The sequence below is a fragment of the Gopherus evgoodei genome, chromosome 4 (assembly GCF_007399415.2).
Source record: "Gopherus evgoodei ecotype Sinaloan lineage chromosome 4, rGopEvg1_v1.p, whole genome shotgun sequence".
Taxonomy (NCBI): Eukaryota; Metazoa; Chordata; order Testudines; family Testudinidae; genus Gopherus; species Gopherus evgoodei.
The window spans coordinates 99,998,711-100,016,479 of record NC_044325.1 but is presented as its reverse complement, the minus strand read 5'-3'; the positions used below and the strand labels follow the sequence as shown (position 1 = coordinate 100,016,479).

The 17,769-nt window shown below is 50.8% G+C and overlaps 1 protein-coding gene across 2 annotated transcripts in view; it reads left to right on the top strand.

Moving 5' to 3' along the window:
* TEAD1 (TEA domain transcription factor 1) overlaps positions 1-17,769 on the top strand; it is a 154,555-nt gene that overhangs the window by 127,414 nt on the left and 9,372 nt on the right. For both annotated transcript variants that reach the window (XM_030560343.1, XM_030560342.1), the window contains one exon: positions 12,759-12,899. In XM_030560343.1, coding sequence (XP_030416203.1) covers positions 12,759-12,899 — 141 coding nt within the window. The remainder of the gene's footprint in view (positions 1-12,758; positions 12,900-17,769) is intronic.

Below are 17,769 nucleotides of genomic sequence, written 5' to 3'. Positions count from 1 at the left end.
GTAAACAACTTTATACATAATGGGGCAAATCCTGCCCATTCCCTGCAGGCACGAAATATGTGACCCTTGCCAGTGTCGATGCTAGAACGAACAAATCTAGCTGTGAGGACTTCCATGGATGTGTTCAGTCCCTGAATTAGCTGCTTTAGGGCTGATTAAGAGGAAACCTTAAAGAGTGGCTCCCAGATTATGAGGTGCACAATGGCAGAACAGCTTCACTGCTGCTGCAAGAATTGAGAGGGAGAACTCAGCCTCTGACCCATTATACCCTTTTCTAATATATTTACTCATGCTGTGCGCACGGACTAGGGTTTGGCTTTAAGTAAAGAAAAGGGAGCAGTGAGGCAGACAGAACCATGATCTCTTCTCTTCTCTTTAACCGGTGAGCCTCCGTCTGTGCTAAGATAGTGTGGTGATAGAGACTATGAGTGGCTGGATAGATATTCACTCTGTAGAAATAGCTAAAGAAATATAATTATTTTTTAAAATAGTTTTCTTCCAGTAGGCCCCACTTCAGTAAGGTACATGCGCCTGACTTCAAGCAAGGTAGCAATCCCATCAAGGGGATTTAAGTATCTTGCTGAATCAAAGCCATATTACTTATTATTAGTGATGGAATCTTCTCTCTATGATACCCCCTCTTTTCTATCACCTCAAACGTCTTCCTTTGTGGTGATAGTGTCATTGCTTTCAGAAAGGAAAAAGAAATATAATTGTACCAATCCTCCAGTGCAGTATTCATGAAGAGGAAAAGAAAACTCTACTCCTTTTCTTCACAGCAGTCAACACATGGACCAGCCTCTGCCCTTAGTACTTGCATGCTGTTGTGGCTGGCCAGACCTAGTAGTCAGAGCCAAAATCAGTCATGAGACAGGAGTCATGAGTCAGCTGGGTAAGGATACCAGGAGGTCAGAAGCAGGAAACAAACTAGAGATTAGAACAGCGAGTCAGGAACCAGAGTTAGGCCGGGTCAGGAGACCAGGGAGTCAGAGACAGGACACAAACTGGAGGTCAGGAACTACCAAACAGATGCCAGGAGTCAAGCTTATTTGGAAAGCCTGGAGATCAAGTTAGGGGAGTAGAAAGCACAGAGGCAAACAGGGTGAGTCCAGCTGTTCAGACAGTTTCCTGTTCCTGCTGCAGGCTTAAGTAGGGCCAGTCGGCCACTCTGGGACTTTGCCAATCAGACCTCAGAGGCAGAGCCTCACACTACATCTGGGCTTCATGGGTCTTAGGTTAGCTATTGCCAGCAGGCTGCAAAGTGGAGGGTCAGAGGGTGGCTGCTCTCATGAACCTTGCTGGCCTGCATTCGAGACCCTGAGTCATAACATTGCCACCTTCTCTTGTGGTTTCTGTGGAAGGCCCAAACCAGGATGGGAGTGAGAATGTTTGCAGCTGACTCCCAAGTGTGTTCTACCAGGCCGTAACTTTCCCAATCAAACAGTTAACATAATTTGCCCTGCTTAATCTTATGGACGAGAATTTTGTGTACAGCATATTTCTCCTGACCCTGTTCATGCACTGCTGGGGCCAGTGATTGGGCTTTATGAGGAACTGTGTTCCCAATGTATGGTTTTAGAAGTGAGACTTTAAATATAGGGTGGACTCTAAAGGATCAAGGGAGATGGATCGGTTAGATTTGTTGCTGAATCCAGTAATGGGCCACGGAATCTTTAGTCTAGTTTTTGAGAGGGTCATCCATGCGGAGATGTTCTGTTGAAAGCCATATCTGTTCTCCTACAGAATAGGTGGGATCCTGTTGTCTGCATTTGTCTGCGTACCTTTTGGAGTTCTTGCTTTTTTCAAGGTGTCCCTTCACCACCTCTTGGACGTGATGGATGTGTTGTACTAGGTCTGAGGCTGATGGGTTGGGGGAGGATGTAGGTAGTTGTGGGTGAAATCAGATGTGGTACCCATAGTTAATAAAGAAGAGACTGTGGCTTGTGGATGCATGGTCCACATCATCGCACAAGAATTCTGCATAGGGTAGTAGTGAATACCAGTCATCCTAGGGATGGTTGATGTCGTAAATATTATTCAAGGATGTAATTGATTCTTCCTGTTGGGCTGTTTTACTGGGGATGGTAGGCAGAGGACAGTTGTGCATAGACTGCTAATACATAGGACCTTGTGCCAGAAGCAGGCAGTAAACTTTGGCCCTTGGTCAGAGGTGACATGATCAGAAAGTCCATGAAGATGGCCTATGTTGTTTATCCAGAGCCAGGTGGTTTCCTCTGTGGAGGGTAAGCCCGTGCTGGAATGAAGTAAGACATTTTATAAAAGCAGTCTACCTCCATCAGGATGATGATGAAACCACTAGATTCTGGTAGTTTTCCTACAAAGTCCAAGGAAATTGCCTCACTAGGGTGAGAAGGAGTGTCCAGAGATAGGAGAAGACTGCAAGCTCTCTGGCATGAAATCTTGGTGTGAGCATGCACCTTGAAGGAATCTACAGAGGTCTCTATCTTGGGGCATACATGGGGCCGTCAGAAGTAACGGGATGTTAATTGTCGGGTTTTATATCACGCTAAGTATCTTTCAGGTGGGAGTCATGGCACAGTTGAAGAACTGCCACTCTCACAGGTCCTTGGGGAACACAGATGTGATTATTTACAAATGTGATCCCCTCCCAGGTGTCGTACATGTCTCTGTTGGTAATGGCCATCTCATAAGACAGAATTCCAGAGATAGACACAAAGAAGATGCATGGGAGCAGGTGCTGGCAGTAAGTCACATTAAGTAAATGATCAGACTTGAGAATGTGGGCTGGTTCTAAACTGGGGCCGTGTGGGTCGGAGCCATATCTTCTTCTTCGAGTGCTTGCTCATGTCTATTCAACTTAGGTGTCTGTGCTCTCCACATGCACCGATGCTGGAAGTATTTTTCCCCTCAGCAGTATCCATAGGGGACTGGCTCTGGCACCCCCTGGAGTGGCACACACATGCCATGGTATATAGGGTGCTTCTTCCCCCCCCCCCCGCCCAGTTCCCCAGTTCCTTCTTGCCAGGGTGCTGTAACTGTTGCTGCTTCAGCTAGTGCTGTTGCTGCTTGTTCGTACGAACTAGTTATTTCTTGTATTATAGTGTATATAGTTTTCTGTTAGTATTTATAAATCCCTTAGCTATAGGTATAGACTTCGTAGGTCCCGAATGGGACTTTATCTCGGGACGGGGCATGCCCCGGTCCCCAGGCTTTAAACCCTGTGATTGCTGCAAGAGGCCCTTGCCTATTAGTGATCTACACAGCAGCTGTCTGCATTGCTTGGATGAAGGGCATATTAGCGAAAGTGCAAAATTTGCAAGTCCTTCAAGCCAAGGAATAAGGAGGAGTGTGATATTCGTTTAAGAGCACTCCTTATGGAGTCAGCCCTCACCCCGGCACTAGAGCAACGCCCCGACTCGGCGCCAAGTACCATGACCTCAGTATGCACTGCCCCACTGCGACCGTCCACTGGCCGGCACTGGTCACTATCCGTGGCTCTGACCAAGAAGGCAGTGTGAGGCCAACCTCCCGCAAGGGAAAGGATAAGACTGGGTGTGAACAAGGTCCCATGCAGGGCAACTCTTCACCCATGTTGGGATCTCAAGCCCAAGCTCTGGGCATCACTGCGTACGGGCACTTCCTGGCCCTGGGCTTGTTGCGACTCCCGGGCCCGCTCGTCATCCTGATACTGCTCATCAAGCATGAGTCGTAGATCGCCAGCCATCATGGATCCACCGAGCGTCACCGGTCCCAAAGACCCCACTCCAGATCAGACTCCAGGCAGAGTGACCAGCACTGGTCAGGACAGAACCATCGTTCTGCTCTGTCCTGGTCACCAGGGAGCAATCACTCGAGACCCAGCCCTGGTTTGAAGCGAGATTCCCTGATGGCGGGACAAGCTCTGGTACCGGCACTGAACATTATCACTACTGAAACCGGCCCTGTGGCCTCAGGCACAGTGGCTGGCACCATGGTACCCATGGAACCCCTGGGGGTTCACCCAGCCCTCTGAGGCTGCCCACTTGCTGTGCAGAGCCTCGGAGAGACCAGCTGCCTCTCTCTCTCCTGCCCTCCTTCAGTGCATGAAGCCTCGGGCGTGAGGACTCCGCAGTTGTAAGAGGGAGCAGGGGAACAAGCCACTGGGCCACCAATGGTTGTGGAGGACGCTATGGCACCAATATCTTCCTTGTTGTCACCTGACAAGACTATAATGGGGCCCTCTTCTCCAGTTCTTCTGGAAGACACTACCACAAAAGCGCACCAAGAACTACTGAAGAGGGTCGCTGCCTACCTGGGTCTTTAGGCAGAGGAGTTAGAGGAGCCCTCAGGCTTTCTCTTGGATGTCCTGTGCTCCACAGCACCAGCCAGGATGCTCTGCTCCTTCGTAATGAGGTCTCTAAGATCACTAATGCCCTGTGGCAAACTCCCTCCTCCCTGCCACCCATCTCCAAGAGGGCTGAGCGCAAGTATTTTGAGCCAGCCAAGGGCCATGAGTACCTGTACACCCAACCTGCTCCCAATTCCCTAGTGGTAGAAGCAGTTAACCACAGGGAGCAACAAGGTCAACCCGGGGCTACCCCTAAGAACAAAGACTCTAAGAGACTAGACTTTTTTGAGCATAAGGTTTATTCATCCTCTAGTTCCAGTTGAGGGTCACCAACCATCAAGTCCTCCTTGGACTCTGGTTTTAACATTGGGGCAAGCCATGGCCAAGTTCAAAGGCTCTCTTCCTGAAGCTTCTAGGAAGGAGTTCCAGGTAATCATGGAGGAGGGCACAACTGTGGCCAGGGAGACACTCCAAGTGGTGTCGGATGCAGTGAACACTGCCACCCAGACATGGCCTTGGCCATCACCCATGCGCCAGCATCCTAGCTGCTCCTCTCCGGCTTGATCACAGAGGCTCAGCAGTCTATGCAAGACCTTCCCTTCGATGGGAAAGCCCTGTTTGCAGAACAGATGGACAATAACTCCATGGCCTAAAGGACTCCGGCACAACCCTTAAAATGCCTGTATGTTCCCGGCCCTGCCTGCAGGTGGTTCAAGCCGCAGCAGCCTCAGAACCAGGGGAGCCACCTTTGCCAGGAGCCTCCCCAAAAGAAATCCAGAGGCTACTTGCGGTGTCCTAGCCAACAGCCTTTGCAGACCTCTCAGTCGAGTCCAACCTGCAAGAAGAGGGTGGTCAAGTGCTCATTCTGAGGGTATGCTCGAGAGTGACCTACCAAACTGTTCCCCGGATCCTCCCTCCCCTATTTTTGCCAACCGCCTTTTTCCTTTCCTCCCTGACTGGGCATCTATAACATCAGACCGATGGGTCCTCAGTATGGTGGTGCAGGGTTACACCCTAAAGTTACTTTTTAGCCCTCCTTCCCACCCTCACCTCGCCGTCCCTCTTCAGTGACCCTTCTCCCGAGAGTCTCCTCGTTCAGGAGGTAGAGGGGTTACTGCAGCTAGGTACGGTGGAGGTCGTTCCTCCAGAGTACAGGAGCAAGAAGTTCTATTCTTGAACTGCTTCCTAGTGACTCTGTAAGTTCCGCATGGTCTCCCTGGGCTCCGTCATCCCCTCACTGGATCTGAGAGACTGATATGCTACCCTCAGTCTGAAAGATGCATACTTTCACAATGCCATCTTTGAGGGACACAGACGCTTCCTCCCGTTTATGGTACGTCCCAACCACTATTAGTTTGTGGTCCTCCTGTTTGGCCTAACGACAGTGCAGTGAGTATTTACCTAGTGCATGTCAGTGGTGGTTGCTTACCTCAGACATCGGAGTGTCCAGTTCTACCAGTACCTTGACGACTGGCTAGTCAAGGGCAGCTTCAGGTCCAAAGTGATATCATGATGCTGTTAGTCACTTGCCATTGCCTGGGCCTATTGGTAAAGACAAAAACTCCACATTAGTTCCAGTACAGAGGATAGAGTTCATCGGAGCAGTGCTTGATTTGACCTGCACCAGGGCATTCCTGCCACTGAAGAGATTCAGGGGACTGATGGACCACATTGCGGAAGTCACCGCATTTCCCTGACCAGTGCCTGCACCTTCTAGGTCACATGGCAGCGTGTACATATGTGGTGCACCACACTGGCTCTAAATAGGCCCCCCCTTAGCAGTGGCTGGTGACGGTCTACTCCCAGTCCAGGGACCACCTGAAAAAGGTTGTTACCATCTCCTCAATGGTACTTACCTTGCTGCAACAGTGGACCAACCCTGGGAAAGTTCTGGAAGGAGTTCCCTTCGTCAGTACTCCACACTCAGTCGAGGTGGTTTCAGATGCCTCAGACCTCGGCTGGGGGCATTCTGTTTCTGGGACTTCTGCATTGGTTATGGAATCCACCTAGAAGCATGACACCTTCCAGGTGCCAAGAACATGCTAGCAGATCACCTAAGCAGGTACTTCTCTCACCACGAGTGGGTAGCCATCACAATCTTCCAGAGGTGAGGAACTCCCCAATTGGATTTGTTCACCACCAGGCAGAACAGGAGGTGCCACAGTTTTGCTCCAGATGGGGTCTGGGCAAGGGCTCCCTCTCCGATGCCTTCCTCCTGCCCTGGGCAGCAAGCCTGATGTATGCATTCCATCCAATTCCACTCATCAGCAAGGTTCTAGCGAAAATCTAGAGAGACAAGGCTCAGGTTATGATGATTGCCCCAGCGTGGCCTCATCAGCACTAGTTTGGGATGCTATTGAGCTTGTCAGCTATCCCTTTGTGGCCCCTGCTGAACCAACCAGACCTGCTGTTACAGGATCTTGGTGATTCTTGCACCCCAAGCTCTTGTCCCTCCACCTCACGGCGTGGATATTATGTGGCTGACCGCTGAGGAATGGGCCTGTTCAGAAGGGGTCCAGAAGATCCTCCTCAAGAGTAGAAAGCCCTCGACTAGGCAGACCTACCTGGCAAAGTGGATGAGATGCTGTGCAGCTGAATGGGGCACTTTCATAAACCTAGTCCCAGATTTGGACCTTAGCGTCCAAAATATGGGGGTTAGCATGAAAACCTCCAAGCTTAGTTACCAGCTTGGACCTGGTAAAGCTGCCACCACCCAAAAAATTAGAGTGTTTTGGGGCACTCTGGTCCCCCCAAAAACCTTCCCTGGGGACCCCAAGACCCAAATCCCTTGAGTCTCACAACAAAGGGAAATAAACCTTTTCCCTTCCCCCCTCCAGGTGTTCCTGGAGAGATATACAGAAGCAAACTCCATGAATCTAAACAGAGGGAGTCCACCCTCTCTATTTCCAGTCCTGGAAAACAGAATTACTTCCCTCTTCACCCAGAGGGAATGCAAAGTCAGGCTAGTAAATCTAACACACACAGATTTCCCCCTGACTTCTTCCTCCCACCAATTCCCTGGTGAGCTGCAGACTCAATTCCCTGGAGTTCCCCACTAAAGAAAAACTCCAACAGGTCTTAAAAGAAAGCTTTATATAAAAAAAAAGAAAAATACATAAAAATGGTCTCTCTGTATTAAGATGACAAATACAGGGTCATTTGCTTAAAAGAATATTAAATAAACAGCCTTATTCAAAAAGAATACAATTCAAAGCACTCCAGCAACTATAGACATGTAAATACAAAAGAAAAAAACAATAACCCCTATTGTTTTTATGATCTCTGTACTCACAACTTGGAAACAGAAGATTAGAAAGCAGGAAATAGAAATCCCCTCATAGCCAAGAGAGTACAGGCAAAAGACCAAGAACAAAGGACTCCCACACAAACTTCCCTCCACCCAGAGTTGAAAAAATCCTGTTTCCTGATTGGTCCTCTGGTCAGGTGTTTCAGATACTTCTTTCCAGGTGAAAGAGATGTTAACCCTTAGCTATCTGTTTATGACACACACACCCCTTCATATTCCTCAGTGCAGTTGATCTTAGACTACCTGCTTCATTTGAGGAACCAGGGCCTGGTACACTCCTATATCAGGGTGCATCTGGCGGCCGTTTCTGCCTTTCATCTGCTAATCCAGGGCAGATGGTGTTCTCTCATGACGTGGCGGTCAGGTTCCTCAGAGACCTTGAGGGACTTTTTCCTCAAGTTAGGTCCCTGACCTCTCAGTAGGATCTCAGCTTGGTTCTGTCCAGGCTCACGGGCCCACCCTTTGAGCCTTTGGCCTCGTGCTCCCTGTCTCACATAACGTGGAAGGTAGCTTTCCCGGTGGCGGTGACGTCAGCGAGGAGAGTCTCTGAGCTGTGAGCCCTGACCTCAGAATTGCCATACACTGTCTTCTGTAAGGACAAGGTCCAGCTCCGGCCCCACCCAGTCTTCCTCTCCAAGGTGGTGTCTACTTTCCACATGAACCAAGTCATCTTCCTTCCAGTCTTCTGCCCTAAGCCCCATGAGACTAGTGAAGAGAGGCACCTTCACGCTGTGGATGTGAGAAGGGTCCTGGCTTTCTACCTAGATCAGACAAAGCCTTTCCGTAAGTCTACTCAGCTTTTGATCTCTACAGCTGATAAGATGAAGGGCCTCCCAGTGTCCACGCAGAGGATTTCTAACTGGATCACCTCTTGCATTTGGACCTGCTATGAGTTGGTGGGAGTCCCTCCACCACCGATCATCAGAGCCCACTCGACCAGAGTGCAGACATCTTTGGCAGCCTTCCTGGCACACTTCCCAATCCAGGATGTCTGTTGAGCCGCGACGTGGTCCTCAGTGCTCACGTTCACGGCCCACTATGCTATCACTCAGCAGGCCAGGGATGACGCTGAGTTCTGCAGAGCTGTGTTGGGATCTACACATCCGTGAACTCATACCCACCTCCAAGGGGTACTGATTGGGAATCCTCTAAGTTGAATGGACATGAGCACGCCCTCAAAGAAGAAAAGACAGTTACGTTTTCCATAACTGGTCTTCTTTGAGATGTGTTTCTCATGTCCATTCCACAACCCATCCTCCTTCCCCATTGTTGGAGTTTCCAGCAAGAAGGAACTGAGAGTCGGGGGAACCAGCAGCACCCTATATACCGCAGCATGTGTGTGCCACTCCACCGGACGCCAGAGCCAGTCCCCTACAGATACTGCTGAGAAAAAAACTTCCGGCACAGTGCATGTGGTGAGTGCACACACCTAAGTTGAATGGGCATGAGCAACACATCTTGAAGAACACCAGCTACTGTCCTTTCAAGACGAGGTGTCAGCCGTGCAATTTTTGGTTCCAGCGTGTTAGGTCAAGGTAAAGTTAATCTGGGAGAAGAATAGGGCCTACTGCAGCTGTCACTGGCTTAGGGCCTGGCCCTGCACAGGTCCTCCAGGTTCTTATGGTTGCTAAACACTTGGACTAGTTGGTGGGCCTCATCCAAATAGTGTTGCCACTCTTTGAAGTGATAATTGCCAGCAGCTCCTTCAAGATCTCATAGTTTCACTTAGCCAGCTTGAGCTTCCTTGAGTAGTAGATGATAGGGTACAGTATTTGCTTGGGTCCAGGCCTTTGGGAGAGGACTGCCATGATTGCCAAACTAGAGTCATCGGCTTCTACAACAATAGCTTGTCACATTTGGGTGGGTCACTACTGGAGCAGTGGAGAAGGTAAGCTTCAACTGCTTGAATGCATGCTCGGCCTTGGGGGACCAATGGAACTGGGTGTTTTCCCAGAGCTGGGCATTTAAGGGCTTGACATTTTCAGAAAAACTGAAAATAACATCTGGTAGAAGTTCGCAGAACATAAAAAACATTGTATGTCACGCACATTGCGGAGAAGGTGGGAGTACCCAGTCACAAACAGCCTGGACCTTGCACAGATCCATCTTGATTCATTCCAGGGACAGGATGAAACGCCAGGAACTCAGTTCAGGCCTGATCAAATATGCACTTCCCAAGTTTAGCATAGAAACCACAGTCTTGTAATCTCTCCAGGACTGTGCCGATATAAATGGTGTGTTGGTCCAGATCGTCTGTGACAATCAATACATCATTTAAGTACACTGCTACAAATTGGTCCAGTAGGTATCGTAGCACATTGTTAATGAAGTGCTAGAACATCGCTGGGGCATTAGTCAGTCCAAATGGCATAACCAAATATTCAAAGTGGCCATAGCAAGTCAAAAAGGCAGACTTCCATTCGTCCCCCTTGTGAATACAAACAAGGTTGTAAGTTCCCCAAAGATCCAGTTTAGTGAATATGTGAGCAGCTCCATGCAATCGAAGAACTTAGGGATCAGGGTTGCAGGGAACAGTTCCAGATTATCTGATTTAGGCCTTAGTAACTGAAACAGAGGTGGAGACTGCCGTCCTTCCTTTTTATGAAAAGGACCAGGGCATCGGCTGGTGAAGTCAATTTGCAAATGAACCCCCAGACCAGGTTCTGTTGGAAACATTCTCCTCATACTGACAGTTTGGTTTCTGACATTACATATATCTGCCCAAATGGTATCTTCCCCCCTCGCTGTAGTTCTGTGTGGTAATCGTAGTCCTAATGTGAGTGGAAGTTTTCTGCATTGTTATTCTCAGAGACATCAACCTAGTTGTGATACTTGCAGGGGGAGTTCCATAGTTCACTCAGTGCAGTGATTCTCAACCAGGGGTATGTTCATCCAAGGGGGTACGGAGAAGTCTTCCAGAGAGTACATCAACTTATCTAGAGAGTTGCCTAGTTTTACAACAGGCTACGTAAACAGCACTAGTGAAGTCAATACAGACTGAAATTTCATACAATTACTTGTTTACACTGCTCTATGTACTGTACACTGAAATGTAAGTACAATATTTATATTCCCATTGATTTATTTTATAATTATATGGTAAAAATGAGAAAGTAAGCAATGCTTCAGTAATAGTATGCTGTGACACTTGTATTTTTATGTCTGATTTTGTAAGTAAGTAGGTTTTAATGGAGGTGAAACTTGGGGGCACACAAGACAAATCAGACTCCTGAAAGGGGTACAGTAGTCTGGAGAGGTCGAGAGCCACTGCCCTAGTGGGGTCTTCCATAGGGGTGACTACACCTACTTGAACCGTCTTGAGTCTGGGTACAATGTTCTCTGGTCCCTGGCCTGCTGACAGTAGACTTCCAACGGGAAAGTGACCTGTTCTTGTTCCACTCTGTATATGTCATGAGGTGGTGAAAGTGCACTGTATAGGAGGCCACTTCCTTTGTTCCTGCCTCAGGGTGGCCTCAGCCATTCAGGCTCAGTGCAGGTAACTGAAGACAGTTGACATCAGTTGGAGAAAGCCTTCCCTGTTGGACAGCATGGGGCTATGGCCTTTTAGCATGGGGGATGCCCAATGTAATAGGTCTCCAACCAGCAGGCTGATTACAAGTTCACCTTGGCCAAATCAGAGGATAGATTTGGAGCCCTATCAGAAACAGACAGCGGCACTGGTTCGTGAATCCCTGGAACCACCAGCTGTTCCCATCGAGCTGTTTGAGCAAGGGTATCACAGGCCCCTTTCAGGCAAGATGCTGTAGGCTGTGTTTGCAGGCCAGTGTTCTTGGTGCTGGTCTGCCTCACTTGGTCCTGCACCTGCTGGCTGTCCAAGGTCAACTGTGCAATTTGGGCCTGCAGTGCTTGATCATCCACCAATGGCAAGAGGCCCATTTGGGCAAGTCCAGTGCTTCTGGTGGCCATTGATGTGCTGCTGGTTCCATCCTTCTTGCACTGGGCTCGGTCCCGCAGGGTTACTGAGGTCCAGACAAGCTGCTGTGGCTGAGTTGTGGGCAGCCATACCTAGTAGTCAGTGCCAGAATCCACTGTCTTGGGAAAGGAGTCAAGAGTCAGCTGGGTCAAGATACCAGAAGTTCAGAAGCAGGGGACAAACCAGAGGTGAGGAACCACAAGTCGGATGCCAGGAGCCAAGCTGACTCAGAATGCCAGAAGATCAAGCTGGGGAAGCAGGAGCCAATAGTAGGAAGTGCAAAGCTCAAAGTCCAGAGCAGGCTAAAGTCCAGTTGTTCACACAGCTTCCTGTTCCTGCTGCTAGCTTAAGTAGGACTAGTGGGCCAGTCAGATGCTCTGGGAATCCATCAATCGTACTGAAGGAGCAGGCGCTCACATGGGGACTGGACTTCATGTGTCTCGGGTAAGCTTCTGCCAGCAGGCTGCCAGATGGACAGTTGGAGTGTGCCTGTTCCCATAAACCTTGCATGCCCAGGCTTGAGGCCCTTGGATCATGACATATGCCACTCCCATTCACTTCTGTTAATTAATTGTGTATCCACGGGCAGAATTAGGGCTTGTCTACACTTACCGGGGATTGATTCATCGGTGGTTGATTTAGCGGGACTAAACCTGCTAAATCGACTGTAGCTCGCTCTCCCGTCAACTCCTGTACTCTACCTGAACAAGAAGCACAAGGGGAGTCGACGGGAGAGCATCTCCTGTCGACATAGAGCAGTGTGGACCCCACAGTAAGTAGATCTAAGTACGTCGACTTCAGCGACATTATTCACATAGCTGAAATTGCATACGGTAGGTTGATCTCCCCCATAGGGTAGACAAGATCTTAGTGGGCCTATAGTTAAAAGGAACAATGGGTCTTTTAATGATAGGTGTGCAATTGTTTTGTTGCTTATAGTTTGAAAAACTTACCACTTTCCTAAGGTTTTTACTGTGACATTGAACTTATACCTATGAAAGAAATGTATTTTTACTTATTAAAAAAGAACACCTGAGTTTTACTTTCTCTCTCTTTAACTCTGTGGCAGTTATGTTTATAGACTTGCCTCTTTCCCTCCCCACTTTTGGTAGGGAAAAAGAGGTAGGCTGAGAGTTAATTACTGCTCATTACTATGGCCCTCCTAGATGACAAAGATAATATTCAATATCTGTTACTTTCCCCCACAGGCTGACTTAAACTGCAACATTCAAGATGATACAGGAGCATTTTATGGAGTAACTAGTCAATATGAGAGCTCAGAAAATATGACAATCACCTGTTCCACCAAAGTCTGCTCATTTGGAAAGCAAGTAGTAGAAAAAGTAGAGGTAGGATGTACTTCTTGATGGTGTTACTCTGCTGATTCATGCTATTATACAGTACATTTCTGCCAATGTAATGGCAGTACAAAATGGAAAATTGACTCTAATTCATTTTACTTAATCCTCTTATCTCACTTTCCTACCCTCCTCCAGTCTTTCTTGAAGGAATGTTTTCCTTCCTGATAGTGCTTTGGTTAGTTTGGATTACTGTGTTTGTGGTGACACTAGTGAAAGTAAAATCCCAATTACTTACTGACTTAGAGTATCTTTTCCATCATTCCCCTGGCAACCACTGGCAACACAGCAACTTACCTTCTTCTTCGAGTGATTGCTCATATCCATTCCAGTTAGGTGTGTGCGCCGCGCGTGCACATTCGTCAGAAAACTTTTACCCTAGCAACTCAGTGGGCCGGCAAGTCGCCCCCTAGAGTGGCACCGTCATGGTGCTCAATATATACCCCTGCCGGCCCACTCGCTCATCAGTTCCTTCTTACCGCCCGTGTCGGTCGTTGGAACAGTGGAGCGCGGCTTAGCTGACCTCCACTTCCCTAGCTACTCGTAGTTCTCGTATATAGTTACGTTATAATCCTTTTATATATATATTTGTATAGTTATACGTTTTTTCTTTGCTAACATAGTTTAGTATAGTTAGCGGGGTTCAGGAAGTAGCCCCTTCCCTGCACCCGATGCTGGAGCCCATGCACGGCTCACCGGGTTTTAAAATGGGCTCGGCATGCCAGAAGCCGATGCCGACGGGAGATCCACATGACTCCTGTTTGAAGTGCCTCAGGGAATCACACTTGACAGCTAAGTGCCCCATTTGCAAGGCTTTTAAGCCGAGAACAAGAAGGAGCGGGACTTTCACTTACCCCTCCACCTTTGGCACCAAGCGATGATCAAGCGGCTGGCAGAAGCGCCTCCTCGGCACCGGACCCCGCCGGTACTACCAAGGCCTTTCGGCACCGGCCGTCGCCGGCACCGAAGTCAACTTGGCACCCCTCCCTTCCTCCGAGATCGAGAGAGCCTACAATTCCCGCTGGTGCCTGACGGCTCCCCGGCACGCACCATGGTTGAGCCCCCTGCTCCTGCTGCTTCCGTGCCACCCGCATCGCAGCCAGAGAGCTCGTCTAAGTCGGATCGCCCGGCACCGACACCTGCAGAGGCACCGATGACATCGGCACCGTCAATCCCGGTCCCACAAGGGCCATCGAATCCGGTGCCTGACAGCTCCCCGGCACGCACCGTGGTTGAGCCCCCTGCTCCTGCTGCTTCCATGCCAACGGCACCGCAGCCAGAGAGCTCGTCTAAGTCGTATCTCCCGGCACCGACACCTGCTGAGGCACCGACGATGTCGGCACCGTCGATCCCGGTCCCACAAGGGCTGTCGAATCCGGTGCCTGACAGCTCCCCGGCACACGCCGTGGTTGAGCTTACTGCTCCTGCTGCTTCCGTGCCAACTGCACCGCAGCCAGAGAGCTCGTCTAAGTCGGATCGCTTGGCACCGACACCTGCAGAGGCACCGAAGACATCAGCACCGTCGATTCCAGTCCCACAGGGCCACTGAATCCGGTGCATGACGGCTCCCCGGCACGCGCCGTGGTTGAGCCCCCTGCTCCTGCTGCTTCCGTGCCAACGGCACCGCAGCCAGAGAGCTCGTCTAAGTCGGATCGCCCGGCACCGACACCTGCTGAGGCACCGACGACGTCGGCACCGTCGATCCCGGTCCCACAAGGGCCGTCGAATCAGGTGCCTGACAGCTCCCCAGTATGCACTGTGGTTGAGCCTGCTGTTCCCTCCACGCCGGAGACATTACCAATGGTGAGGGATCTCACTGCCATGACAGAGTCGATGCTGCCTGACCCCGGCACCGCCGGTGCGGGTAATACAGTCTCTTCATATGACCGTCCTCTGTCAGCACAGCAGAGCGGTACCGTTCATGATCACGGTCCTGCAAACGCTCCAGGTCCTGTCGGCACGCCCGACACCACTTGCAGTCCCGGTGCTGTTTTCCTCATTGGTACTGGTCACACTCGCCGCACCAGTCGGTATACCGTTCACCGACCCGCTACTATCGGCACCGTTCCGACTCCCGGCACCAAGACAGGTACCGTGACTCCCGTAGCCTCTCCCCAAGCCTCGAGATCTCGGTTGACCTCCCGGCACCGTTCTGGTTGCAGGTCTGGATCTCGTTCCAGGTACCGGTGCCGGTCCCCGGTGCCGAGTTGGGCAAGGTCAGATAGAGTCAGAGACTCTGCCAATGCCTTTTTTTAGTACCTCCATGGCCATCCAGACACGGATCCATGTCATCCCACATGCGCAGATCTTATGCTCAGGACCACGATTCTGATACGCCCCCCGACAACCTGAGGTGGAGGAGGTCCCAGAGGTAGAGGACCCGGTATGGTGCCCTCTAAGGGGTACAACTGCTCGTCTGTCCGCTCTCCTCTCTGCTCACTAGTCTTTCAGTCTGTTAAGGAGGGGTATTGGCATGGCCTGCGGGCGCCAGCCCCGAAACCGAAGGAGGCTTGGCGAATGAACCTACTTGGCCGCCAGGTGTGCTCTGCAAAGGCCCTGCAGCTCTGGGTAGCAAAGCAACAAGCCTTGCTTAGCTGCTATAATTATAGCACCTGGGTGAAGGTAGTTTAGTTTATGGAGTTTCTCCCTCAAAACTCCCGCCAAGAGTTCGCTGCCGTCTTGGAGGACGGGGGAAAAAGGTACACAGAGCGTCCCTCCAGGCCTCGTTGGACGCAGCAGACTCAGCAGCCGGGACTCTGGCCTTTGGTGTCGCCATGAGGTGCATCTCATGGCTTCAGGTTTCAAACCTCCGGCCAGAGCTGCAGTATGCCATTCAGGACTTACCCTTTGTTGGTAAAGGCCTCTTCGCGGCAAAGACAGCCCCAGGCTGTGAAGCCTGATGGACAACAGGGTCCTAATGCGCTCTCTCAGCATGCATATGCCAGCGACCAAACGCAGGCCTTTCTGTCCCCAGCCGCCATACTCTGTGCCTAGCCAGAGACAGGACTTTGGTAAAAGGCGAGGCCAAGGTGGTCGCAGACAAACGTCAGGACCCCTAAAGAGCCAAGGTCAAGGTCCCTCGCAATTACCACTGAGACCAAAGACGAACCTTCCAAGGTGCGCCTGAGGGCGGTGTACCAGTCACAGGCCGGGATCCCAATTTCGCTTTCTCCTGGCGTGGCCCCAGTTAATTTCAGATCGCTGGGTCCTGTGCACGGTGGAGCATGGATACCACCTCTAATTTGTTCCAACTCTGTCCCCCTTCAGGGATCCCTCTCACGAGCATTTCCTCGTACAAGAGGTACAGACGCCGACGGACGAAAGGGGCAAGGGGTTTTACTCCCGTTATGCCCTAGTCCCCCACTCGAACGGAGGTCTCAGACCTTCCTAGTCCTGCGCAGTCTCAACCAGTTTAGGATAAGGTTGGAGTTCCGCATGGTATTCCTGGGAACCATTATCCCATCCTTGCCTCCTGGGGACTGCTATGCCGCCCTCGATATGAAGGCCGCGTACTTTCACATCGCCATCTTCCCTCCGCACGGGAGATACCTCCGCTTTCTAGCCAACCGTCAGTACTTCTGGTTTACGGTCCTGCTGTTTGGCCTTTCTACAGCCCCACGGGTATTGTCCAAGTGTATGGCCATAGTCGCCGCCTACCTTCGCTGATGTCGGATATGCGTTTTCCATATCTGGACGATTCGCTTATCCAAGGAGACTCGGAGACACAAACCACTCAGCACGTGGTCATCGTCACGGTCTTATTCACAGGTCTAGGCCTGATGATTACTATAGAGCAATCCACTCTGGTTCCCACGCAGAGGTTGGACTTCCTAGGGGCTATCCTGGTCTCCAATCTAGCCGGAGCCTGCTTACCACAGCCGCGGTTTTAGGCGATGGCAACAATCATCCGAGGTCTGCAGACTTTCCCAACGACCTCGGCTCGCACTTGTCTCAGTCTCCTGGGTCCATAGCTGCCCGCAAGTTTGTAACCAAACACGCCAAGCTCCGCCTCCGTCCTCTCCAAGTCCGGCTCACCTCGGCGTACCGCCCGGACAGGGAACCAATGGTCATGGTAGTCACCGTTCCCTCGAGCATCTTAGGCTCCCTAGAGTGGTGGCTAACTCCCTCCCTGGTGTGGGCAGGGATGCGGTTCCATCCGCCCCAGCCCTCACTGCCCCTGACGACGGATGCGTCATCTCTCTGCTCGAGTGATCATGGTCACCTCCAAGCTTAAGGCCTTTGGTCTTCTCGGGAGCTGGCATTCCACATCAATGCCCCAAAAATGAGAGTAGTCCTCCTGGCGTGCCAGGTGTTCCAGCGGCAGCTGCAAGGCCATGGTATCTCGGTGTTTACAGCCAACGCAACGGCCATGTGCTTCATAAATAACCAGGGAGGGACATGGTCCTCCCCCCCTTTTTGTCAGGAGGCCATCCATTTCTGGGACTTTTGCATGGCCCACTCGATGGAGCTGGTGACGTCCTTTCTCCCAGGCGTTCGGAACGCCTTGGTGCTTTGACTCAGCAGGTCTTTCCTGTCTTACGAGTGGTCACTCTGCCCCATGTGAGGCGTTCTGCTTTCCGGAAGTGGAAATTTTTCCTCACATAGACCTGTTCGCTCACCGCGAGAGCAGAAAATGCCAGATGTTCTGCTCCTTCCAAGGTCTCTCCTCGGGATCGATCTTGGACGCATTCCTGATGCTGTGGAAAGGCCAACTCCTTTATGCCTTCCCACTGTTCCCACTGGTTCATTAGGTCCTACTCAAACTCCGCAGGGGCAGAGCATGCATCATCATGATCACTCCAGCGTGGTCCAGGCAGCACTGATATACCACGTTGCTCGGCCTGTCAATAACCAACCCAAT